Source organism: Heteronotia binoei, chromosome 9 (assembly GCF_032191835.1).
Source record: "Heteronotia binoei isolate CCM8104 ecotype False Entrance Well chromosome 9, APGP_CSIRO_Hbin_v1, whole genome shotgun sequence".
NCBI lineage: Eukaryota > Metazoa > Chordata > Lepidosauria > Squamata > Gekkonidae > Heteronotia > Heteronotia binoei.
Window position 1 is genome coordinate 3,088,834 of NC_083231.1, and position 26,894 is coordinate 3,115,727.

The following is a 26,894-nucleotide window of genomic DNA, read 5'->3' on the forward strand; positions in this document are numbered from 1 at the left end:
AGATTCCATTCAAATCTGTTCTAAGTGGTGGGGGTAGCTGTATTTGGGGGTTTCAGTGGTCTAGCACGGAATATTCTGCGTGTCGTAGACTGAAGATGATTTGTCCTTTCATTATGAAAATTGACATGGACTTCCAATCTGGTGAGGGACACAGTCGGATCACCTGTGAAGAATACCTCCACTTACTACCGCTTGAACTTTTTTTTACATGTTGGCAACAGGTTTTTTGTCCACCCAAACCATAACATTTGAACAAAGCAGGAGTCAAGTGGCACCTTTAAGACCAACCAATTTTTATTTAGAACGTAAGCTTTCGTGTGCTTAAGAGCTTCAACTGCTTCAGACCAACATGGCTGCCCGCTTGGACATAACATGATCATTTTGCTGGTTTTAAAAATATGCACAATTGCTAAGGTCCCTTATATTCCTAATGTTATTAGGTTTCAAAGTCTTCTTTCTAAATAGGGCAAGTTATGCAATGCCTGTCTGTTTGTCTGACTGCTAGAAGTAGAGTGGATGCGGCCTCCTTTCCTAAAGAAAAAGGTGCATTGTTAGGCTGGTTAGGCCGTGTAAGGAAACAGTATTGTGTGTGTGTGTGTGTGCCAGTTTTTGTTTTGTGTGAATACATGTAGGTATGAGAGATTCCCTGCTTTTTGTTTCTGTCCTCTGTAAAATGCATACAGCCTTTGCCCATCTATGTTTTATAATAGCAATAAGAGCGTGTGGCCTGGTTTGCTTCTTTGAGTGATTTGATCTGCATGTACATTGACCTCTGCCATACTGGCTTAATTGGTAATCTGTAACAGCAGTGGACTGACTATTCCAGGGTCCTGTATAGCTTCGCTTTAGACCTTTTCATTCAGGGCAGCAGTGGACTCTGTGGAATGGCTAGTTCAGTTCTTGAATTACTGGACAAATGATAAAAAATAACAAGAAGTGTGGTGCTGTAGAGATAATAACTGCCTCCCTTAACAGATAATGTAAAGACTGCTGAGATAATACATGTGATTTTTTTTAAACACAGTAAAATACAACACAGTATCCCATTATAGAGGACTGTTCTCTTGCTTCCGGCCACTTGCCCACCCAGGACCTCTCTACTGCCAGTTTGGTGGTAGTGGTTAAGTGTGCCAGTTTGGTGTAGTGGTTAAGTGTGTGGACTCTTATCTGGGAGAACCGGGTTTGATTCCCCACTCCTCCACTTGCACCTGCTAGCATGGCCTTGAGTCAGCCATAGCTCTGGCAGAGGTTGACCTTGAAAGGGCAGCTGCTGTGAGAGCCCTCTCCAGCCCCACCCACCTCACAGGGTGTCTGTTGTGGGGGAGGAAGGTAAAGGAGATTGTGAGCCGCTCTGAGACTCTTCGGAGTGGAGGGCGGGATATAAATCCAATATCTTCTTCTTCTTCTTCTTCTACTGCCAGTCTTGTGCCCTTCTTATCTCCCTTCTTCCATCTAAGGTTTCTCTGCAGGGAAAATGTACCAGAGTGAAGCTTTTGATCCTATAGTGTCCTGAGCCCCCCTTTTGCAGAGAAAGGAGACTGTGGCAGAGAGGCCAAGGGGGAAAGCTGCAACAACAGGAGATGCTATAGAATGTGTTGACTGCTTATATGGCATGGAAGCATTAGGTCAGCTTAGTTTACAGCTTTCGTATTTTTAGGAGCTTGATTGAGTTAGTAAACATCTTAACACTTCTTTAAACCACACAGGGGTTTTTAAAAAATAATAATAATTTGTAGAATAATAGATGAAGTAGCTTTGAGGAGGGGAATCATCTTACTGAACTGTTATGATCTGAGCTGTTTTGCTTCTGCCTCTTGCTCCTGGCATTTCCTTTGCAGGCTGGTTGTTTCCAGGGACCTCACCCAGAGACCATTGAGAAGGAGGAAGCCTGAGATGGTACTGTAATTTTAGCTGGTCTAATAATAGGGCAGTGATGCAAGGGCTGCTAAGCATTCTAGCTGCTCTGCTTTCAGAGAATTAGCCATGTCCTGAAAAGTGCACGCTCGAGTATTGTGGAGCTCAGCACTTGATTTCTAAAATAACTGACACTTGTGTTCAGAGGCAGTGTGTGGCTGTATGCCAGATGTTGAGGGAAAGGGACAGGACCGAGCTGGTTTGCTTATAAGCTTCCCAGACTGACCTGCTGGTAGAAGTGGAATGCTGGACTTTGTTCTGATCCAGTCTTAAGTTCTCACAGGCAGGGCGGAGCCTCAGATGTTCTGCGTTTTGGCTTGAAATCTCTTCTCTCCCCCCTCCCCTGCACTTTGCCAGGGCTTGTTGTTGTTCTATTTGGTAGGGGGGGAACAGCCCTCCCCTCCTGCTTCTTTACTGTTGCACTTAGTGCAGAGCTGAGCCTGGAAACGACACAAATCCCAGTCCTGCTTTCAGGTGTGTTTGCTCTAGGCCTGGTTACTTTATGTGACAATTCTGAATGTATGGACATTCAGCATGATAGTGTTAACGTGTGTTCATTTAAAATATTTGCTACCCTGCTTTTTGACAGGTTTACCACAACAGGTTTACCACTTGATTAAAATCAGCTAAAATGATGTCTTAAGTCAAGCCGTCAACAGCAAATAAGCAAGAAAAGAGCAAAAACAAGCAAGAGAAAGGCATTCAGAATGGTAACAAAATCTTTTGAAGCCTGAAAGATATCAGGGATGGATTGAGATGGGCCTGTCTCTAGGGAAGAATTTCTTCAACCTTGGTACCACCACTGTAAAGGCTCTGCCATGCATAACCATGACATTTCTGATTATGTGGGGAGGAGAGAATGGAAAAGTGGGCTTTTAGAAGGCTGTAACTATGCTTAGGATGGCACTGCCAGTCAGTGCCAGTACTTCTATCTAAGCCCAATAAACCAGCTTGGAGCCTGTGAAGTGGTTTGTGCAGCCAGCCCAGGTTAAACAGCCCAGCAGCCCCAATTTAGTTTTAAGGGACTTTTGAAAGGCATCTCCATGTAGAGGATGTTGCAGTAGTCATTCTCACCCAGGTCCACTTAGGCCAGGAAAGAGTGCCCGTGACAGGATGTTCCTGACCAGGCCTGCGACATGAACGCTCTTGGAGTCCCCGTTATTTATTGATTTAAAATATTTTTATGTCACCTTTTGACCCAAATCTACAAGGAGGTGAACATAAAAAGCATTAGAACGTTTAGGCACTTAAAAATACAGTTAAACATATAACATACTTCAATTAAGAACACATAAGGAACACTAAAGGAGGGCCAGTGTCTGGCACAAAGAAGTCTCCATTGCTGCCCAAAAGTACTGAGGGAGGCAGATGGATCTCCTTGGTTGGTGAGGGAGTCCCAGAATTTTGGTGCCATGACCCAGAATGCCCTTTCCCAGCTTGCCACCTCTCTCGCTTCAAAGCAGGGCCTCCAAAATCAATTATGATTCATTTTCCATTGTAGATTTAACATGTCCATTATGATTTTTGTGACAAATAGAAATTTAGCTTTTCTTTGCCTGCAGCTAGGTGGTAATGGCTTTACCTTCTTACTGTGAGTCTTTGGCAGTGGATCCTTTGTTAATTTCCTGATCCAGTGGGAACAAATACTTGAAATGAAGTGTTTGATTAGGAGAAAAAAATAATTAGATGTCATTTATATGTTATATTCAAACACATTCAAAACTTAAGGTGGAATTAATTTTATTGAAAAAATAGTGGTAAAACCATAAAGACAAAGTAGCATTTACTTTCCTTACATTATTTAAATTTAAAGGGGAAAAATGACAGAAATGCAAACTGTTGGCACACTAATTTTAGCGCACCCAAACATCTGCGTAATATGCTGTTAATGTGGCAGTCCACTTGTCTATTTCTGTGGAGGTACAGCTCTATAGATGTTTCTGTGGATCCTCCCCCCACATAGTGGCTTTGGTGCTCTTGGGAGACCCACTGTTCCCTTTTCTACCATTGGAAAATCTGGTTGGATTCAACACAGTATCCTTCAACCATGTAAGACAGGACAGGTAAGCAGAAAAAATAGCTATGGGTTTGATTTGATTTGCTCAGACAATGAATGAATTTATAACTTACTAGTTATTTGAATTATTATATGCATTTGTGCTGTTGTTATTCCTCTCTCCACCATTATATGTGTAAAGTGCTGTCAGGTTGCGGCCAACTAATGGTGACCCCAACGAGGGGCTTTCAAGGTGAACTGGTTTGCCATTAGCTTCCTCTGCAGAGTCTTCCTTGGTGGTCTCCCTTCCAAGTGCCAATTCTGCTTAGCTTTTGAGATCTGACGAGACCAGGCTATACCGTGGTACCTCCACACACACACCGACCCATTACAATTAATAAAATGTACAGGCTTCCTCCTTGGGAGGTGGTGGGCTCTCCTTCCTTGGAGGTTTTTAAGCAGAGGCTAGATGGCCATCTGGCAGCAATGCGGATCCTGTGAATTTAGGGGGAGGTGTTTGTGAGTTTCCTGCATTGTGCAGGGGGTTGGACTAGATGACCCTGGAGGTCCCTTCCAACTCTATGATTCTACACTCTCATACAATTTATTTATTTTTATTTATTTATTTTATTATTTATATCCCACCCTTCCCAACAAGTGGCTCAGGGCGGCTCACAACATAAGAATTTGACATAAATAGAATTTAAGCATAAAAACAGTTAAAATAATTAATACATTTAAAATTTTAAGACATTTAAACCATTTAAAACATTAGGGACAGCAGACATCTAGTGTAACTACACTCAGTTTCTTGTACCAGCTAGTCATAGGCCAGCCGGAAGAGGGTTGTCTTACAGGCCCTGCGGAACTGGGCGAGGTCCCGCAGGGCCCTCCCCTCTTCCGGCAGCTGGTTCCACCAGGAGGGGGCCGTAACAGAAAAGGCCCGGTCCCTTGTAGATTTTAAGCGGGCTTCTTTTGGCCCGGGGATAACTAGGAGATTTTGAGTTCCCGATCTCAGTACTCTCTGGGGAACATGTGGGGAGAGACGGTCCTTCTAGGCATAATCACCTGAAAAATATTACTTGCAATTTTGCACCTGCTAAACTTGCCCAATATTGAATTGTAATAGCATCTGTTTATTGTTTTGGATGAAATAATAAATCTTTAGAAATGGAAGAATTTCTGTCCTATGTCACTGTTATTTTGTAAGAAGTAAAAGATTATCCAGCCCTGATTAAGAGAAACTGGGGTGCAAGAGTTACATTTTTTGTCATTTCTGCCTCATTTGCTATGCCTGGTCTCCAGTTTGTGTGAATAGAGCAGCATGCATCTTTTCAAGCTTCAGTACATGCAAGTACATACTTGCAAGAATCTGGGATTCTGACTGTGCCTACCAGATGTGGGACTGTGCCTACCAGAAGTGGGAATCCACATAAAAGGGCAACTTTGCTTATTGAGAGGATTGAGCAGTAAACTCTCCTGGTATGACAAGTAGGAGTGCCAGAAGTGTAATGCCTAAACAGGGCTAGTGACTTGAGTAGATGACATTCATTTCTGGATGCAAATAGGACCTACATAATCTAAACTGGGACCATTGTATACCTTCTATGAGCTTTGTATCTAGTGTGAAAAGCTTTGGAAATTTGCAGTCCTTCAACTTGAATTTTGGGGCGGTGAAAGATTTTTGTTATATTGAGCCGATGCACCTTCCCAGTCCTCATGAAGCTGGCAGGACCTCCAGCTGGGCCTTGCCCCCAGCATTGGCATGGAATACCTTATAAGATGGGGCAATGAAGGGGGGGCAGAAAGTGGACATTAACAGCTGGAGCTGGGATTGGGACCACGCCATTAGGGGAGTAGAGTTCCTTCCTAGCCCTCACATTCCAAGATTCAGACTACGTATTTTGTATCTGACCCATTAGGTAACATCAAGGAACTCCAGATTCTGTGCCCAGTATACAAAATAAGTAAACTATAACCTCCTTAAGTAAATTATCATCTACATCTGCATTATCTAGACTGAATCCACACAGTGGATATTGCCCTGTTGTAATCACTGAGAAGAAAACCAGCTTGTGTTTAATTTTGGATTGTGTAGATTGTGAAAAGTTATGGTTGGTGTAAAATGAAATGAGTGTGCCAAAACATCCATAATCATCATCATCTTGATGTACAATGTATACTCTGGACCAGAGGCTACTGTTAGGATAGAATATGGAGAAGCACAATGGTTTCCAGTGTCCCACGAGGATACATTTTATCTCCCTGTCTCTTCAGTCTGTATGCAGAGCACCTCATAAGGAAAGTTGGATTAGATTTTGATAAAGGTCGAGTGAAAACTGGTGGAAGGAATGTTGAACAATTTGGGATAAGCAGATGACACCACTTAACTGGCAGAAAATGGTGAAGACTTGAAACGACTGCTGATGAAGGTTAAAGTAGTATTACAGCTGAACATCAGGAAGGCAAAAGTAATGACTACCAGGGAATGATACAACTTTAAGGCAGACAATGAAGAAATTGAAATTGTTCAAGAGTTTTTGTTCCTTGACTTGATGAGCAACCGGAAACTGACTGCGACCAAGAAATCAGAAGGAGGCTGAGACTGGGAAAGGCTGCCATGAAGGAACCAGAAAAGATCCTTAAGTATAAGGATATGTTTCTGGCAACCAAGATCAAGATAGGTCTTTATGCCAGTAATTTATTGACGGATTGCCTGATAATTCATGCCATAGTATGGTTGTTTGATTGGTGTGATGAACTTGTGCAAGTCCTTCAGATGGCTGCATCTATGAAATAACCGCTGAAATATCCAGCTGAAGAAGGCCATTGATGCCGAAAACGTTCCTGGCATTGCAGCTGTCTTCTGGCACTGCAGTTGTTTGGCTCTTTAATCGATGTAAGCCTGGATGACCTGACACTAAAACTATTTTGCTCAATTAAAAAGACTGTGGACTATTGCTACTTGCTCTGGATGGATGCAGCCACCTTGACTGTGCTGAAATGGACCATAGAAACACTGAGGTCACTGTGGAGGACTGTCTAATTTCAATTGTATGATAGGGTTGTTCATATGTATAAAAAACCTTAAGTAAGAGGACTCTAAATAAGAGTGTGTTGCAAGGAATGGTTGTGGTTTTGTGCGCTGTTTGTGAGTGGTTGCAACTTCTCTTGTGTGTTCTTGTTTTTGGACAATGAAGACAGGAAGAAAGTTGATCCATTTGAAATGTGGTGTTGGAGGAGAGTTTTACCCATACCAGGGTCTGCCAAAAAGACAAATAAGTGTGTGATTAGAGATTAAATCAAACCTGAACTGTCTCTAGAAGCTAAAATGACCAAACTGAGGCTATCGTACTTTGGTTGCATTATGAGAAAACAAGAGTCCCTGGAAATTACAATACTGTTAAAAAAGTTGACGGCGGTAAGGAAAAGAGGAAAATTCAACATGAGATGGATTAACTCAATAAAAGAAGCTACAGCCCTCAGTTTGGAAGGCTTGTGCAAGGCTGTTAATGATAGGAGGCTTTGGAAACATTTAATGTGTTGACATTTGGGAATGGGACTGAGGGTGGAAATAAACTTTAAAAGGAATTTACTTCCAACACTGAGTTAGCTTATAAGGTATGTGTTGGAGGAGGCAGGAAGGATGTGCATCTCTTTCTACTCTTTCCAATTCTACTCATGTGTCATCTCCAGATGTTAAAAATTGTTCTTTTTTTCCAGCCGTGCTGTGAGACCAGGAAATATAAGTGCCCCAGTTTCCACCTATCAGTTCTTCCCTCTCACCTGTATTTATATTAACTGAGTAGTCCCACCTTTAGATAGTGGTTATGTTAATGATGATGATACATATTCAGGATTTGTATGCATTCAGTAATTAATGAATTAATTTGAATTTGCTTAGGCTTTTAAGTGTGAGAATGATGGATATTTAGTACTGGGTGATACTAAACAATGTGTACATGGAATTATTTATTTAATAATGTTTAGTATCAACTTCTTATAGAGGGTCAGTTTCCATGTAGTTTTCAGCTATGAAATACTGTTTGAAAGAACTCATTTGGATGGATGCTTAATCTGGCAGAATCATCATCAACAGAATCAGCTCATTAGATAATTCTTATGCTCATAAGAACAGTTGTCTTTGCGATGCAGTTGTTCAGAACTTTTTCAGTCTAGCTAGAGTTGAAAGAAATTTGTTCATTCTAACACATTCTTTTTCTGTGTGTTTCTTTTTAAAGGAAACTGCAATTTTATCATCTGGAGTCTTACCAGCTATACCAGGTAGGAATAACTGCAATTTTTGCTTATAACTTTTTAATTTTGGTATTCAAGAAAAGGGAATTGTGGAGGGACCCAAACCTCAAAACTATCATTTATGTATACAAATATTCCCCAATAGCATGTTTCTATAAAGACTAAAATCCTAAGAAATGAGAACATTTCCAAGCATTTTCCTGTTTGGGAGCTCATTCTACATAGCAGGTAGGATTAGGAGGGGGAGATGTTGGTTCAAACTCCTACTTTGCCATGAGCTTGCTGAGTATTAGCCTAATTGGGGTTGCCAACTTCCAAGTGGGTCCTGGATATCTCTCAGAGTTATGATTTATCTCCAGACTACAGGGATAATTTCCAATTGAAAAAATGTCTGTTTTAGAGGGTGGAATATATGACAGTGTTCCTCACTGAAGTCTCTCCCCAATTCCATCACCAAATCTTAGGAATTTCACAACCCAGAGGTGGCAGCCCCTGTAGCTTAACCTACATTTTAGGGTGGTTGCGAGAATAGTATGGGGAAAGGGGAGAACGATGCATGACATCCTGAGCTTGGAGAGTTAAAAAATATGATAGATAGCTAGATGTTACATAGCAGCATGTGTAATAAAAACTATTTGGCCATTTGTTTTAAAAACAATTGCAGCTTCTGTGTGATAAAGAGGAAGAGTACTTAAAATGGCATTTCTCTATAGCAACTTTCCCATCTTTTCTCCCCACTGAAGTTCCATTTATTGGAACCCATGTGAGGAAAAGCATATGGGGCAAAGGAAGTTGCAGTCTGGAATAGCCAGTGGAGAAAGCATCAAACACCCCCCCTCTTCAACTCTGGGCAAAAAAATCTTCCCTTGCAAAGGTTTTTTTTGTTTTGTTTTGTTTGCTCCCCAAGGACAGAATAAAGAGTCAGACATAGAGTATTGGTATAAAATTGGGCCACTTTATTCAATATTCTAATAAACAGCAAGGGTACCCCACCAGCGGCCTGGCCAGGGCTAGGGGTCACCGCGACCGCTCCCCTGCCATTAACGGGCAAGAGACCCAGCCCCCCAGCTGGATCTGAGTGTTACTCAGCTCCCTTCAGGCAGGCCCAGCAGGGAGGCACGCACCAGAGGGCCCAAACCCAGACGCACATCTCGCCAGAAAGGCACCCTCTAGCCGAGCCTCCCGGACAGTCTGCATTCTCCAAACCCGGGTCTTCAAACCCGAAGGCTGATCATGCCAGACCCCAAATTCCCCAAAAGGGGGATGCTTCACAGTCCTCCCCTAGCCGCATAGTGCCCTAAACCCCCCAAACCTGCCACTAAAGTGACTGCCTATTTAACAGCACCTCCCGATAGCCAAATCCTCAATCCACTGCATTGCTATGTAGGGTAGGCAAAAAACGCACGCCAGCCACTGCCAATCAGCCAAGGTGTAAAAAATTCCTACCTGGCTCCTCCAAGGAGGCAACCAGCAATTGCCCACATAACATGCAGGGCGGGCGGGAGGGCCGATCATCTGCCAAGACGAAGGAGCCGACAATGAGCCTGTTTTTCTGCGCGCCGAAACGGACGCCCCCTGACTCTTCCCATCCAGGGAAGCAAACTCTGCTCATGCAGCCTAGCAGCTACGCTGCAGTCTGCAAGCATAAGATTGCTCCCCAAGGACGGAATAAAGAGTCAGACACAGAGTATTGGTATACTCTGCCACTATTAGTAAAACCTGCCACTACTAAGGCCAAGTCTCTACTTAGGGCTTAGCGCCCACCAGGAGGCCCAAAGCCACCCGCAACCCTTGCTGCAAATCTCTCAGGAAAAGCATATTACCCTTTTCCGAGAGATGGACCCCATCCCCTCTGTAGAGGTCAGGAAATTTCAACAAAATGTCCGGATGGGGCAAATAGTGGCCCAACCCCTTTTCCAGCACCTTCCTGATCTCCTTATTAGACTTATACTGGGCCCTTTCTATAGCTGCAGGGTCCCAAGCACAACGCTACACCAGGCGGGGCAGCATGGCTGACCAAATTATGGTGGTCCCAGGTCATCGCTCCCGAATGTGCTGGAAATCATCCTGGGCCTGCCAAACTAACCCTTTAAGAGTCCCAGATCGTTACCTCCCAGGTGAACAATTAAAACCTGAGGAGGAGGACCCACACAATCTTTAAACAACAAAGGCAGCAGGCCCGGCCACTGAAGGCCCTGGCACCCCTGCCATTCGATACACACATGCTGGCTGAGTCCCAGCTGAGAGCCAACCGCAGTTCTCTGAGCCTGATGAGCGGCCCAAAACATGTGGCTATGGCCACATACGAGAACTCGGCTCCTCTGGCCAGGAACAACAGCATCTAAAGAGAAAAAACAGTTAAACAAGAACAGAACCAACAATAAACAGACACCAAGTCACTCACGGCCTAATAAAAGGTCGCACGTAAGCCTTATAGGCCGAGGAACGCCACCTGCCCAATCTCTGAATGGAAGTGGAAGGAAACCCCATGACAGCTGCTGTTGAGGCTGCCCCAATTCTAAAGGAGTGGGTCCCAAACCGCACCCCAGACAACCCCAACTCACCCAAAGCCCGTGATGTTACTGCCCAAAACTGATACTTTGTCAACGGGCTACCATTCGAATGTATAAACAAAACCCCCTCCATGGGCCCCCTAACTGCCAAATAAGCAGCCAACGCAGTAACTGGACACAGCTCAAGTTCTGAACAACTACCCAACTCGAGCACCATACCCCTCTGCAACTGATCCGTCTTAGAGCGACGGACAGTGATGACTGCCTTACCCGCAAATAGCTGCAGATCCCTTAACAGAGCCTTACCAGAAACATCGTTTCTAGACTGTGCCACCAGCTCTCTTACTCTAAGAGCCCCCCAAAAAGCTAACAAAGATGCAGCGTGAAACAAACATGCTTCAAATGACGAAGCACACACCATGTCCCAAACCCTCTTCAAACCCTGCAGAATCAAAGGAGACACAGGATTCCGCATCTCAACCCTGGGACCGGCCTGTCTGGCCCACCCCTCCAGCATCTTTCGAATACGAGAGTCAGCTGTTTCTTCCCTATAATGCAGCGCCTTACTGACAAAAGCCAATGCAGACAGGCGCCCCCTAATGGATCGCACGGCCAACCCCTTACCTCACAGCGAAGCACAGTAATGGAGCAAATGCTCCACCGGGAGGGCCCAAACCCTGCAATACCCTACCTCAGCCCTAAAGTCTCCAAACTGCCGCACAGCCCGTTCCTAAGACTTCCTGGTGCTGGGCGCAATGGCTAGACCTGTCAGACGATGGAACCTCAAATCAACCAGACTTCATTGGATACAAAGTTTAAGGCTTTATTTGATAGTTCATAGTTTCTGAGCGTAGCAAAAATTGGAACTGATACATTCTCCCTGGTGAGGAGTCATTTTAACAAATCATACATCAAAGATATTCTAAACAAAACTAAGTTCCCAAGCATTCTTAGCATGAAGTGTTACTTTTCACACAGCACTTTCCGCTTATCTGTCTGTGGTTCTTGATCTCACAGGCATGGCTAGGCTGCCATTCCCGGAGGCGTTTTATCTTCAAAGGGGAATTGCCTTTGTTAGTTCTTGGGATAGGAATTCACACCAGTGTTAGTAAATACTATGTTTCTACTTTGATATGCAAGGTCGCTTCTCATGGTTAGCAGTACAGGTTAGAAAATGGAGTCAGTTGAGCTAAGCATTTCATTACAGTCAGTTAATCAAAACATTTTAATAGTAGTTTTCCAGAGTCTGACAAGACCTATCGCTCTGCAGGCCTCGGCTCTCCAATCCGCCATAGCTCCTGGGGCATTGGCACCGGCTCTCTGTCGGCATCTGGGGCCAGCTGACGAAACCTCTCCATCTGTTTACGAGATAGAGCGTCAGCCACCCCGTTACTCACCCCAGAAACATGCTTGGCTAAAAACAAAATGTTAAGCCGCAAACAGCGCAGGGTGAAGGCCCTCACCAATCTCATAACCTGGCCAGATTTGGATGAAAGGGAATTAATGACATGGACCACCGCCATATTATCACACCAAAAATGGACAATGTGATTGGCCATATCCTTCCCCCACAGCCAAACCGCGACTAAAATAGGAAAGAACTCAAGAAACGTAAGATCCTGGTTCACACCAACCTTTAACCAGGAGTCAGGCCAACTATCCGCGCACCAGTGTCCACGGAAATAGACTCCAAAACCCAAGGAACCAGCAGCATCAGACATGACCTGAAGCTCAGCTTCGAGCCTCATGTCATCCCTCCAAAAAGAGACTCCATTAAAGGACTCCAAAAATTCCTGCCAAACCCTCAAATCATCCCTGATGCTGCAGGTGACCCTAGTTCTATGCTGAGGCAAGCGTAACCCTGCCATAGCATCGCACAGCCTTCTAAGAAAAGCCCTCCCAGGAGCCACCCACCTTGCAAGCAAAGTTGAGGTGCCCAACTAGCTGCTGCAACTCCAACAAAGTAACCTTCCTTTTAAGAAAAAAGGTAGAAATCCTAGCCCTCAGCTCCACTATTTTCTGAAGAGGCACCCTAGACAACTGCACAATAGTGTCAATCTCAATCCCCCAAAAGGTCAGCCTCTGGGTCGGACCTTCAGTTTTCTCAGGCGCTAAAGGAACCCCAAGCTCCGCCGCCAGCTCAACAAAGCCAGACAGCAACTGCCCACAATGCCCAGTCCCCTCGGGACCCACAAAAAGGTAGTCATCCAAATAATGAATGACATCCTGCAAACCCACTTTCTCCTGCACAGCCCATTCCAAAAATGTGCTGAAACGCTCGAAAGCTGAACATGACACAGAGCAGCCCATTGGCAATGCTCTATCCATGTAAAATTGACCCTCAAAAGAAAACCCTAGAAGTTCAAAATCATCAGGATGGACAGGTAAAAGGCGAAACGCAGACTTAATGTTGCATTTTGCCAATTCTGCCCCCACCCCGCAACGCCTCACCACGGCAATAGCCTGGTCAAAGCTGGTGTACCTAGCAGAGCATAAGTGCTCCGGGATCCATCATTCACGGACTTCCCCTTAGGAAAAGACAAACGGTGAATCAAACAAAATTCACCAGGCGCCTTTTTAGGCACCACCCCCAAAGGTGAGACTCTAAAGAGAACTCACTGGAGGATGTGAAAAGGGACCCAGTATCCTTCCCTCAGCCAGCTCTTTTGCAATCTTGTCCCTCCAAGCCCTGAACTGCTCCAAGCCCTGAACTGACTTAAGGTTTTCTGACATAAACGGAACTCGCAGACCCTGAAAAGGGATCCTAAACCCAACTTTAAAACCTTCTAACAAATACAAACTATCAACCCTTCGAGGGTACCTCGACAGCCACTGCTCAAGAGGTCCCACCCTTATCGGGCTGGGCCCCTTTCTTAGCTGGAAAGGCACCTCCGCTCCCGCCAGGCTTCTTCGTATTTTTACTTCCTCAGGCTCTAGGGCAGTTGTCAAATGAGTGGGAACCACCACACATGGGGCACTCGTGCTTGAACTGGCACACCTTCCTATTACATACCCCAAGGGATCCAAATTCCCAGCAGAGCATGCGGGGTTGAACCGCCTGCCCCGCTGCACCGCCGGGAGAGCCTGATGAACCAGCAGCGGATGTGGATGACCTACTCACCAAGTGACCACTATCAGCGATCACCCAGATTAGGCCTAGCCGGGGACATAACCTGCAGCCAAAGCTGCTGATGGATCCGATCCCACTGAAGGGACGGATACAGGGCAGCCCTCATCCTAACTTCCTGGTCATATTGTAACCAGGCTGGTCCACAAAAGGCCGTATAGCCTTTATAAATTATGTCCAAATACTGAAACAGGGATGCTGCCCGCCACGGCTGCGCACTCGCAATCACCCCGGCATAAATACAGAACCCAGGAAGCCAATTAGCCCAGGTCCTGTCCACCTTCCGTTTTTTCAGTTTTTCCTTCTCTGTCTCATCTAATTCTTCCTTGTCTTTTTTCTCAACCTCCCGAAAGAGAAGAGAAAAAATATCCACGTACTCCCCTTTTAATGTTTTTTCCCTAGTAGCGGGAAGCAAGTGGTCCCCCAGCGGCAAGGCAACCTCCCCAAACGGCAAAGCAGCAAAAGGCACCATCCCATATGTTGAGGGTGCCCCCATAGGGGAACCAGCCATGCCAGGATGCCCTACGCCCGGGTACACACTAGGTTGCCTTGCCCACATGGCCAAGCCCAATTCTGAAACGCGCCCAATGCAGAGGAGGCAGGCGCCCCCTCGCTTGACATGGAAGCGCCCTACCCGGCTGCCGAAGCAGGCCCCCAAGCTCCCCATGGCCAAACCTGCCCAGGCCCCGCCTGTAAATTATCACCCGACCTACCTCCGAATCCAGCAGGAACCAATGGCAAACCGACCCCCGATGCTCCAGCCGCCGCCATCAAACCCACCTCCGGACCGCAAAGGCCAGCGTCCCTGCCAGGCACGACTCCACCAGACCTGCCCTGAAGAATAGACAGCCTGGTGAGAATACTCGCCTGCTTACCCTTCTTAGATTGCCTCACACCATCCTCCCCACCTGGAGAAAGGATGCCCGCTGCTTGTTCCAATGCTCTCTATCTACAAGCAATATTGGAATCAACCACCATATCACCCTCCTCATCAGAAGAGGATAACGGCGGTGGTGGCCTTTTCGCAGGAGCCTTGGGTGCCTTAGGCGCTGGCTTTTTTCCTTTGGGCTTGCCCGACCCTTTTCCACCAGCCATCTAAATAGCAAGCACAAGACCACAAAATGGCCTCCTGCAGCTCCACTCTAAAATGGCTTCCCCCTGAAGAAGAAAGGGAACTCAAAATGGCCACAAAAGCCTCTGCTGCACACCAATGGGGGGGGAGGGGGAGGCTCTCCAAAATGGTCACCTGCCAACCTCAAGGGCACTAATAAAAAACCCAGGTTGCCCCACAGGCCCACACCCTCAAAAATTGGAAGGGTTTTAAGCATGTTTGTATTTTAAGTTTTTAAAAATATCTTTAATTGGGTTTGTCTGTGTCCGTTATAAAGTTTATATCTCCACTACCTGACATATTTTATGATACTCATGGCCCTGGCCCACAAAGCCCCATTTGTGTCAGATCCGGCCCTCCTAACAAATTAGTTTAACACCCCTGGTCTAGGTCATGTTATATGCAGGTTGTTCCTTCAGTTACTCCATCCAGTTCCATCAACATTCAACAGTTGAATGCCAGGTGGAATAACTTGGCCTTACAGGCCTGCAAAACTGAGAAAGGTCCCGCAAGGCCCTAATATCTTCAGGGAGTTTGTTCCACCAATAAATAGGGTGTGGCTACAGAAAAAGCCCTGGCTCTAGTTGTCTTCAGCCTGGCCTCCTTTGGCCCGGGGATCAACAAGAGATTTTGTGTTTCTGAACTCTCTGAGGAACATTTGGGGAAAGGCAGTCCTGAAGGTAAGCAGGTCCCAGGCCAAATAGGGTTTTAAAGGTAATAACCAGCACCTTGAAATGAATCTGGTATGCAACAGGCAGCCAGTGCAGCGCTTTCAGCCCAGGTGGTATGTGCTCCCACATGGAGAGCCCTAACAACAATCTGGCTGCTGAAGCTTCTGGATTTGAGACAAGGGCAGCCTCAAGTAAAGGGCATTGCAGTAGTCTAGTCTCAAGGTGACCATAGCATGGATCACAGTTGCCAGGCTGCTGTGCTCAAGGAAGGGAACCAACTGCCTTATCCACCAAAGATGATAAAAGGCAAATTTGGCAGTGGCTGTTATCTGGGCCTCCATCATCAGAGAAGGCTCCAGAAGCAACCTCAGGCTTTTGACCTGTAGCACCTTTGCTAGTGGTGCCCCGTGAAAAGCTGGTAGGCGAAACTCCCTTCCAGGACCACTGCGACTCAGGCCAAAGGACCTCTGTCTTCATCGGATTCTGTTTCAGGTCTCAGCCTGAGCCACCTCACCATAGCCTGCAGCGCCAGGTCCAGATTTTCTGGGGCACAGTTGAACCGGCGACTGCCCATCAATAGATAGAGCTGGGATTCATCTGCTTACTGATGACAGCCAAGCCTATACCTCTGGGCATGGTAGTTTTGCTAACAATGTTTGATCTGGGTCATAAATTTGAAAACACTAAAGGGGTTTTCTGCCTTGACCTGCTTTCGGAAAGTCCCCCTCCCCCTTGTTTCCCCCAAACATTGTGGTGCATTTGTTGCACCTCCAGGGCTTAACCTGTTTTTTCTCCAATCTTTCTCAAAGCTACTTTGCTTTGGAGTTTGAGGGGAATATTGCAGTAAAGCCTGGATGGCTGCTGTGTGGGTAGAAAAATTTGGATTTCCTGGCCCTTGTAGCAGCCAGTTTGCCAACCCTGTTCCTGATCAATGTTCCCTCCCCTGCCGTCTCCCTGCCATTTTGGACTCTGAGAAATGTATTTCTGAAACAGCTGTGAAATTCCAGAGTTGTAGAAGTCAATCAGCAAAATTCATATTGCTCTGAAATCTCCACCCCTTGTTGAAAAGAAGGGCAATGTGATTTAAGAGTTCTAAATATTGAGTTATTAATCAAAAACTTCCTCTAATGCACTTGAGCAGGACAAATATGGGACTGAAGCCCTGCTGTAGAGTGGAATCTGTAAAATAAACTAAATCAGAAATTGTGTTAGAAACAGGCTGTTTAAAAGAGGTTTTGAATCCATAGGAAAAACGGAACTCATCGGCTTAAGTAAGGCAGATGTCAAAAAGACTGTCCAGCACTGCTGGGTACTTCAGTCATAAAAGCCCCCTCCTCAGTTTGGAAGTGAGCATGCAGATTGGATTGAATGCACATCAGGGGGCAGCGAAGAGCCTCTGGTTTGTGAGGCATTTGATCCCATTGTATACACTGGATGGGGATGCACATTCAAATTTGCTTTGGGGAATAGCAGTCCTGGGCCGTTAGTATGATAGCCAGTGATTTCTATGTCTTCCTTGTAAAGAATATCAGTTGAAGAGGCTAAAGTAGCAGGCTCACGCAGGACTCTTCGTTGATTCTGATTTAGCGTCAAACATTATTTTGGGATTCTTTGTTCCAAAGCAAAGACAATAGAATAGTCAATTTATATTTCAGCGACTTCAAAATAAAATTTTCAGTAGGAGGAAGAGAAAGGGAGTTGGTACATCCAGTGACAAGGAAATTTGGGGTCTTTTGTATAATGAATATCTTTCTAGAGCATTTTATATTAAGTGAATAGGCACAGTAGAATTCTAATTATAACAGTGGTTTTTAGTATTAATTTGCAGATGTTTTAAAAACAGGTTCTTCTGCAGCAGCAGCTTCTTGGTGTCCAAAAGCACACAAAGGCCAAACTTTGCAAGCTGGTAGGTATGGCATTTTGCTAGAGTTCAAAGTGGTGATATGATCGATGTAATACTTAGTTATGCTACATAATATCTGACTACATAAGGGAAGAGAAAAAGAAGTGTGTTCATAACAATTCATAATAAGTAAAAGTATGTTTTACCTCTTATTCTTCATTCTGATAAATAAGAAAGATTTCTTAACTCACATGCATTAATTAATGTGTTATTAATGTGTTAATTTAGTTAATGCAAAATTTGATACTTTGTATTTTTGGTCAAATTGCAGTGTAATATGACAGGAGGCATGCATTTAGAATAAAAATGAATCTTTTTTGCTTTATGTATTTTATAATAATAATAATAATAATTTTTTATTTCTATCCCGCCCTCCCCGCCGGAGCAGGCTCAGGGCGGCTCACAACATAAAACACACATTACATCAATTATACTTATAAAACATGGTTAAAACAATTACAGAGTATTAAAATTAACATAACAGTATGGCGTTATAAACAGGTTTCAATAAATTTCAGAAGTAAAAACGTTTCAAGAATAAAAGCGGGGGGCGTGGCGTCGCACGCATAGGGAATGGACGCCTGAAAACAGAGCTCCTTACTTACCCCTGCCAAATCCACTTAAGCAAGCGCCCAGCGTTGTTGTTTGTTTTCTTTTTTTTTCTTTAATTAGTATGGGAACAGTAGATGGTCAAAAATCCAGATCAAAAAGAAACCCAAGGAACTCTGTTAAAGACTATTTTCCCAAAAAGCCTAAGGCTAAGGCCTCAGGAAAAGCAAGCAGCCCTGCAAGCAAGATGGCGTCGGGAGAAGGGGAAAACACAGCAGCAGACCTAGCTTCATTTCGTTCTGAGGTAATGGAGGCTTTTCAAAAACTGGAAAAAAATATGACTGACAAAATATCTGCCATGATCCAGCCCCTTTCTGCTCAGTTGGAGGGTTTCAAAACGTCCTTAGAGAAGGTGGCAGAGACTGCAGATTCTGCTTTTAACATGGCATGTGCTGTGCAGGAGGACACTCAGTATTTTTATAAAAGAGATGAATGGGCCACTGATAAAATTATTGCACTTGAGAACCAACTGAAAATGGGGAATGTTAAAATTCGCGGGCTCCCCGAGAACTCTGCCTCTCCCTCTGACCTAAAATCTCTTATAGCCTCCTGGCTATCAAAGGCATTGGGTTTTTCTGAATCTGATCTTTGTGCCCTGGAGGCTGCATATAGAATTGGCCCTTTGCGCACACAGAAAACTTCGTTGCCTAGGGACATTTTAGTCCGTTTCTCTTCTGCCTCAGTTAAATCCAAGCTGCTGCAAAAAGCCCGGGCTATAAATCCACTTCTGCTAGGAGATTACAACATCCAAATTCTACAGGATTTGTCTTCTGAAACCTTGCAAAGGCGGAAAATTTTGAAGCCAATTATTGAAATCCTGAACAGGGAAAACATCAGATATCGATGGGTTGCTTCGTACAAGCTGCAAGTTACTGTACAGGATCGGTCGTTTGTCGCTGGAGGCCTTGACTCAGGCCTAAGCATGCTGAGAGATTTGAATCTTCCTGTTCCCACCGGCCTTATAGATGCAGTCTCACATGTTCACTCAATAACTTCAGACACTAGATGGCGTCGTGTGCCTATGAACCGTCCTGATCGGCCTGTTTCTCCTAGAAGCTAAACGCTGGAACTGTTGCTATGCAGAAATCTTCCCTTTTTTGTGTGGATTCTTGACGTCCCCCCCTTTTTTTTTTTTCCTGACATATAAGCTTTGCCTACTGAACTGCTGACTTATAAGCTTTGCCTACGTGTAACTCTGTCACGGCTTAGAAATATGCTGATGATTGTTTCGTGCCTATGAAGCAATGTTTATATACGAAATTGGGGGGTCCCCCCCCTTTTTTTTTGGTTATTTATATCTTTTGAACACAATGTTATGAATGTGAGGGAGTTATTAATTCAAATCAACTCATTAAAGGAAATCTTGGTTGATTGGGTATGCATGATTGGAAGAATGGGGTGACTTGGAATATATGGTTTGAGTAGGAGCTGGAATGGGGAGGCTGGGTGTTGAGTGAGGGAGTGGGAGAGAGGGAGGGAGAGAGAGTGAGTGAGGTGGGGTAGATCAGAGTGAGAAACTTGAATAGTATGATTAGGGTTTTATATCAATATATTTCTTTCTACTATGTGTTAATGAATTGTCAGGACCTTTTCCCTTCCTGTGTGAATTGTTGAATGGAAATGAATCTGTGAGACAGAGGGTGGGTAGGGAATGTATGTGTGTGTCAGTTTGTGCCTTATGCTACTATGAAGGTTTGGAAACTTGTTTCCCTCACCATCATATCTCCCTACATAGGCTTATAAGTGGCTGAAGGATAGTTGGTGGGGAGTGTTTGGGGAGACCAGTATTTAATAGCGTTCATAGTTCTGTTTAAAGTTTCATTGTATTTTTATCATAGTGTCTTAAGTCTTACAATAACTTTGTGATCGAGATCTGATGCTGTTACACATGGTATATTAGTTTGCCTGTAATTATCTTTAATTCACTAACCTGAGTTGGTAAAAGGCACAGGTTTTATTATATGTGGCTTTCTAGGCATTTTAGCCTTGACTCGATCAGCTTTGTTTGGCCTTTCATTATAAACTTTCTATACATTCGGCTCTGTTATTCTGTTTATAAATTTTATTTTTGCTGGGTTGATAGTGTTAAATATAAGCATTTTTGGCAGAGAGGGAGAATGGAGAACTTCAGTTTTTTTTAATTAGCTCCATTTGGTAGTTGTTGCTAGTTGTGTGGTGTCTTCAGTAACGAAGACTTCCGCTTCAAATTTATCCTTTTAAGTAAATAGTTGTTGTTTTCCCAAGTTTGGGTTAACAGAGTTGGAGGGTGAGTTAGTGGCTAGTGTCTGTTAATGCTAGACCACTGGTGTTGGTTATGGTTTTTTGTTTGTGTTACGGGCAGCATAACTGTATTGAATTATTATGGATTTAGTTGGAAGTTTTTTAAAGCCTTTGATCTGAAATCTGTCCTCATACCTTTGAAATTTGATCTACAGGATTCGCCTCTAGCTATCCTGGTGGCACCTGGGTTCAAAGCTATGAATTGCAATAATTTTGATAACCTTGGTTATTTCCTCTTTCAATTATGGCAGAGTGCCACTTGAAATTTCTATCTCTAAACTGTAATGGGCTAAATAATTTAATTAAGAAAAAACGGGTTGCCTCTGCCATCTCTCATCAGAAACCAGATATAGTTTTTTTGCAAGAAACTCACCTTAAGGGTAACCAGCCCAAGGTCTTCCAGTCAAAATTTTTTGCTCATCAATTTCAGGCTTACGGGTCCTCCAAAGCAAGAGGTGTGGCCATCTTAATAGGTAAATCAGTCCAATTCACTTTTGAAAATTCCTCAATTGACCCTAGGGGTCGGTATATTTTTATCAATGGGGTCTTTAATGGTAGCCCTTATACTCTGGCATCGGTGTATGCTCCAAATGATGGACAAATTGCATTTATTAAAGATACGTTGTCACAACTTCAAACTTTTCATAAAGGGCCCATTATTTTGGGAGGAGATCTCAACTATGTTGTCAATCCTTCTTTAGATAGATCTCAAAAAAGCCTGCTACCTCTATCTGCCAATAAATGGTCTCAATCAAAAGATTCGAATGGCCAAAATGATTTAGCTCAAATCTTTCAATCCTATAATCTGTCAGACATTTGGAGAAGCAGGCATCCAAAAGAAAGAGACTATGCCTTCTTTTCTTCTCGTCATCAAACTTATTCCAGAATAGATTTTCTTTTAGTTTCGGATTCTATTTCTAACCTTTTTTTTAAAGTAGACATTGGCCCAATGATTTGGTCTGATCATGCATGGTTGGAAGGTTATATGTCAGGAATCACTGAAAGATCTTTTTCTTTTAATTGGAGATTGGATAGTAAACTTCTGTCTATGAAATCGGTTACAGATTCCATTGAAAAAGACATTAAAGAATTTTTTCAATTCAATACTGAGTGTGGAGTACCTCAGCATATAGTTTGGGACTCGTTTAAAGCTGTAATTCGTGGCAGATTTTTGGCTATTGCCTCTTCGTATAAAAAAGAAAAAGACAAAATTAGATCAGATTTGGTTGCCAACATTACCAAATTGGAAGAGAAATTTAAAAAATTTGGTAGCAAAAAAACTTATTCAAAACTTCTTATAGAAAGGAAAAAATTAGAATCTTTTGACGTCTCCAAGATTCAAAAACAAATGGCTTATATAAAACAAAAATATTGGTTTCAAACTCCTCAATCCCTTAAACTCCTATCATGGAAGGTTAAAAAGAGAATATCCTCAATGGCTATTTCTTCCATTCGTTCTAAATCCGGTACCTTGAAACATTCCACTAAGGATATTGTAGGAGTTTTTAAAAAATACTATTCATCTCTATATTCCTCCCAGCATCCAGCATCAGACCTTATTTCATCTTTTTTAGACACTCACTCAGTTATTAAGCCTGTTTCTCCTGAGGTTAAATCCCTTTTGGACAAACCTTTTACTGCACTTGAAATACAGGAGACTATCAAGTCTATGAAATCCAATAAATCTCCAGGCCGAGATGGCTTTATACCAGAATTTTATAATTTTTTTAATACTTTGTTGGCTCCCATCTTGGCGGACGCCTGTAATCAGTTTGTACAGTCTGGTTCTTTTCCAGTTACTTGGTCACAGGCAAAAATCATTCTTCTTCCAAAGAAAGACAAAGACTTGCTAGACCCTAGTTCATACAGGCCGATATCGCTCCTTAATTGCGATTACAAGATTTTTACAGCAGCCCTGGTGGCTAGGCTTAATACTTTTATAGGGAACTACATTCATCCTGACCAATCGGGCTTTATCCCACACCGTGAGTTAACGGACAATACTAGAATGGTCCTTGATGTTATTCAATACTGCCGGAAATTTAATATTGAGTCTTCCTTTATCTTGTCTATTGATTTTGAAAAAGCCTTTGATTCCGTTGAAGTTCCTTATCTTACAACCTTACTGCAGAAAATGAATTTTGGCCCGAATTTTCTGAAGATAATCCATTCTTTATATAAGTCGCCTTCTGCTATTCTTTCTATTAATAATTTGGATTCTGAAGAATTTAATCTTTTCAGAGGGACGAGGCAAGGTTGCCCCTTGTCTCCTCTGCTTTTTGCAATCGCAATTGAACCTCTTGCTAATGCTATCCATAATACCAATATTATTGCTGGTATCCCTATTAGAAAGAAACAAATTAAGGTGTCTTTGTTTGCAGATGACCTAGTGCTTTTTGTTACAAAACCTAAGACTTCTTTACCAGCTGTCTTTGATTTATTATCTGTATTTTCTTCTATCTCGGGTCTTCGAGTAAACCCATCTAAAACCATTCTTTATCCCATCACAATTTCAGATGCTCTCCAAGATTCCATCTACTCGAATTATCACTTCAAAAAAATGGATAGATATTGGACATATTTGGGGATCAATATACCTTTAAAATTGGGAGATATTTTTAAAGTCAATCATCATTTATTGATTAAGGACATTCTTACTATGCAAAAGAATAAAAATTCTTCACTCATTCCCTGGAATGAAAAAATTCAGATTATTAAATCTTTTATTTTTCCCAAATTTCTGTTTTTATTTCGAGCCATTCCTATTCTTATTCCTGAGGACTTATTTGTGGGTTGGCGTCGTTCGTTCTTAAGATACATTTGGAATAAGGGCTTATCTAGAATAGGGTATGCAACTCTTATTCGTTCTAAATCCTCAGGTGGTCTGGCTCTTCCGGATCTGCATAAATTTTATGAAGCTGCCATTTTAGGAGGCCTTGTCAGATACCATGATGCTGATTTAAATTCAGGCTGGAAGGTCCTAGAAGATACCTATCTAAATAACAAATCGTTTCAATCTACATTATGGGAATTTCCAAAGAAGAGACCTCCTAATATCTCCTCCAACCTTTTCCTTAAAGCCATTTTTCAGATTTGGGACAAACGCCGCCTCTTTTTAGCCCCTCCTATGTCTCCACTATCTCATTTTATGGATGTTTCTTGGTTTCAACCGGGGTTTTTTTACAAGTCTTTTCCAATTTGGAAAAAATATAATCTTTATAGGTTTGTGGATATTTTGTCCAATGGAAAAGTGCTCGACAAAAAATCTTTAGAAGAGAAAACTGGTGGGACAAAAATCCCATGGTTTGAATACTTGCAAATTAACAACTTGGTGACATCACTCTCAAAGAAATACAATTTCAATCGACCTCTTACTTTCTTTGAATCCTTGCTACAATCTCCTTTTTTAAAGCGGAAGGGACTGATTTCATTTATCTATAAGGGTTTGCTAGACATTGATGCTGTTGATTTGTTATCCTATCAAGAAATTTGGCAAAGGAATAGTTCAATTAATTTTCAGGAGGATGTTTGGCAACAAATCTGGTCATCTCCTTCGTTTGTTTCAAAATCATTGAATATACAATTACAAACTCAAAAAATTTTGTTCCGGTGGTATTTAACACCTCAGAGATTAAGCCATATGGCGATAAATCAATCCTCCAAATGTTGGAAAAATTGTGGAGAGGTGGGCACATTTATACACTGCTGGTGGTCTTGCCCGAGGGTGCAGTCGTTTTGGGCAGTAATTGTGGCAAAAATCAAGGATATCACGGGCTATAGTTTACCCTTAAGATTGGAACTCATTTTGCTTGACTGTTGGAAAGGTATTTCTATTACTTCTCTCAATAAATCCCTGATATCCCTTTTACTAGCTGCTGCTAAAATGGTGTTAGCCCAATTTTGGAAATCTCCCAATATTCCTCCAGTTAAAGCCTGGTATGCTAAAATCTGGGAGGTCTATGCTATGGACAAGATAGCAGATAGTTTATGCAATATAAATAATTCAGAAGGTAACGATTCTCTGATGTACAAGTGGCTTCCATTTCTTAAATTTTCTTTTAGTCCTGTAGATCAGATGCGTACATGTATTCCTGGTAGATATTATGACATTATTAATTTGATGTAATTAACATATGGACAGAGTACTTATTTTTTAATTCAGCTGCCAAGTATGTATGTATGTGTGAATGTATGTATGTGTTGTTTTGTTTGTATTTTGTGTATATATATATATTCTGTTTTCTGCTGGTATGCTATGCTTATACACAAAGAATGATTGCAGATACAGTCATTGATTGCTTTATTTGTATGTTTACTAAATTCAATAAAAAAGTTTTTGGACATTAAAAAAAAAAAAAGAATAAAAGCATTTCTAGCAGCATATCTAGATTTGTCACAGTTTTTTCGCTAGTTGAAGGCCATCTTGAAAAGGTGGGTCTTACAGGCCCTACAGAAACCCTCTAAACATCGTAGGGCCCTCACCTCCTCAGGGAGTTGGTTCCACAGTAGTGGAGCAGTAATAGAGAAGGCCCGGTCCCGGGTGGCTTTCAGTCTGGCCTCCCTTGGCCCAGTCTGGCCTCCCTTGGCCCAGCTGGTTTTTCCCAGATGACCTCAGTGCCCTCTGGGGCTCATATGGGGAGAGACGGTCCCTTAGGTAGGTAGGTCCTCGGCCATATAGGGCTTTAAAGGTAATAACCAGCACCTTGTAGCGAACTCGGTATGCCACTGGCAACCAGTGCAGTCCGCGCAGCCCCGGCTGTATGTGCTCCCACCTTGGGAGCCCCAGCAACAGCCTAGCCGCCGCGTTCTGCACCAGCTGCAGCCGCCGAATTTGGCACAAGGGCAGCCCCATGTAGAGGGCGTTGCAGTAGTCCAGTCTCGAGGTGACCGTAGTATGGATCACTGTTGCTAGGTCGCGGCGCTCTAGGAAGGGGGCCAACTGCTTCGCCCGACAAAGATGAAAGAACGCGGACTTGGCAGCGGCCGCTATCTGTGCCTCCATTGATAATGAAGGCTCCAGAAGAACCCCCAGGCTCTTGACCTTGTGTGCCGCTTTAAGCTGCACACCGTCAAGGACTGGCAAGGGGATTTCCCTTCCCAGGGCACCGCGACCCAAGCACAGGACCTCTGTCTTCGTTGGATTTAACTTCAGCCCACTCAGTCTGAGCCAGCCTGCCACGGCTTGCAATGCTAGGTCCAGGCTTTCTGGGACGGAGCCAGGCCGGCCATCCATTAGCAGGTAGAGTTGGGTGTCATCAGCATATTGATGGCACCCAAGTCCAAACCTCCGGGCAATCTGGGCAAGGGGGCGCATATAGATGTTAAACAACATCGGGGAGAGAACTGCCCCTTGTGGGACCCCACATACTAGTGGGTGCCTCCGGGACCGTTCCCCCCCAATGGCCACCCTCTGTCCCCGTCCTTCGAGGAAGGAGGAAAGCCACTGTAAGGCCAATCCCCCAATCCCCGTGTCGGCGAGCCGGCGGGCCAGTAACTGATGATCGACCGTATCAAATGCGGCCGACAGATCCAGCAATATCAGCACCGCCACGCCGCCTCGATCCAGATGCCGCTGGAGGTCATCCACCAAGGCGACCAGCACTGTCTCCGTCCCATAACCCGGACGGAAGCCGGACTGGTGAGGGTCTAAGGCGGAAGTGTCATCCAAAAAACTCTGCAACTGTAACGCCACTGCCCTCTCTATAACCTTACCTAAAAATGGTAGGTTCGAGACCGGCCGGTAATTTGCCAATTCGGCCGGGTCTGCTGTACTCTTTTTTAGGAGAGGGCGGACCATGGCCTCTTTCAAAGATGTTGGAAATTGCCCTTCCAAGAGGGATCTATTTATGATATCCCGTATAGGATATCTAAGCTCCCTCTGGCAGGATTTGATTAGCCAGGAGGGGCATGGGTCAAGGTCGCAAGTTGTAGGGCGTACTGTTGAGAGGACTTCGTCGACTTCCCCAAGACTAAGCGCGTCGAAGTGATCCAAGATAACAGCAGAAGACAGGCACGGAGCCCCGGGTTCATCTACTGCATTCAATGTGGCAGGAAAGTCCTGGCGGAGTGACGAGATTTTATCTGCAAAAAATTTCGCAAAAGCCTCACAGCCTATTTCCAATTCTTTCATGTTTGGTCTGCCTTGGGGCAGGGTGGTCAGATTCTCAATTATCTTAAATAATTGTGCTGGGCGCGAATTTGCAGATGCAATCCTAGCCGCAAAGTATTCCTTCTTTGCAGCTTTGACTGCCATCTCATAAGACTTCATAAACGTTCTGTAGGATGTTCTCGTCGCTTCGTCACGAGTATGCCGCCACCGCCTCTCTAGTCGTCTGAGTCCCTGTTTCAGTTGGCGTAGCTCCGAGGTATACCAAGGGGCCAGCCTACTTCGAGGGCGCAGAGGACGCCGAGGTGCAATTTCGTTGATGGCCCTGGATAACCTGTCATGCCAGGTATCTACTAGGTCATCAAGGGAATTGCTAGGGGGCCAGGGGTCCCGCAGAGCCCTCTGGA

The 26,894-nt window shown here is 43.9% G+C and overlaps 1 protein-coding gene across 6 annotated transcripts in view; it reads left to right on the forward strand.

The window, feature by feature from the left end:
- The window catches only part of DOK7 (docking protein 7), a 61,164-nt gene that overhangs the window by 25,933 nt on the left and 8,337 nt on the right, over positions 1-26,894 (forward strand). For 4 of the 6 annotated variants that reach the window (XM_060246151.1, XM_060246153.1, XM_060246154.1 and 1 more), the window contains exons 8-9: positions 8,152-8,194; positions 17,433-17,495. In XM_060246151.1, the coding sequence (XP_060102134.1) occupies positions 8,152-8,194; positions 17,433-17,495 (106 nt within the window). The remainder of the gene's footprint in view (positions 1-8,151; positions 8,195-17,432; positions 17,496-26,894) is intronic. The other 2 variants (XM_060246155.1, XM_060246156.1) reach the window with 1 other exon arrangement.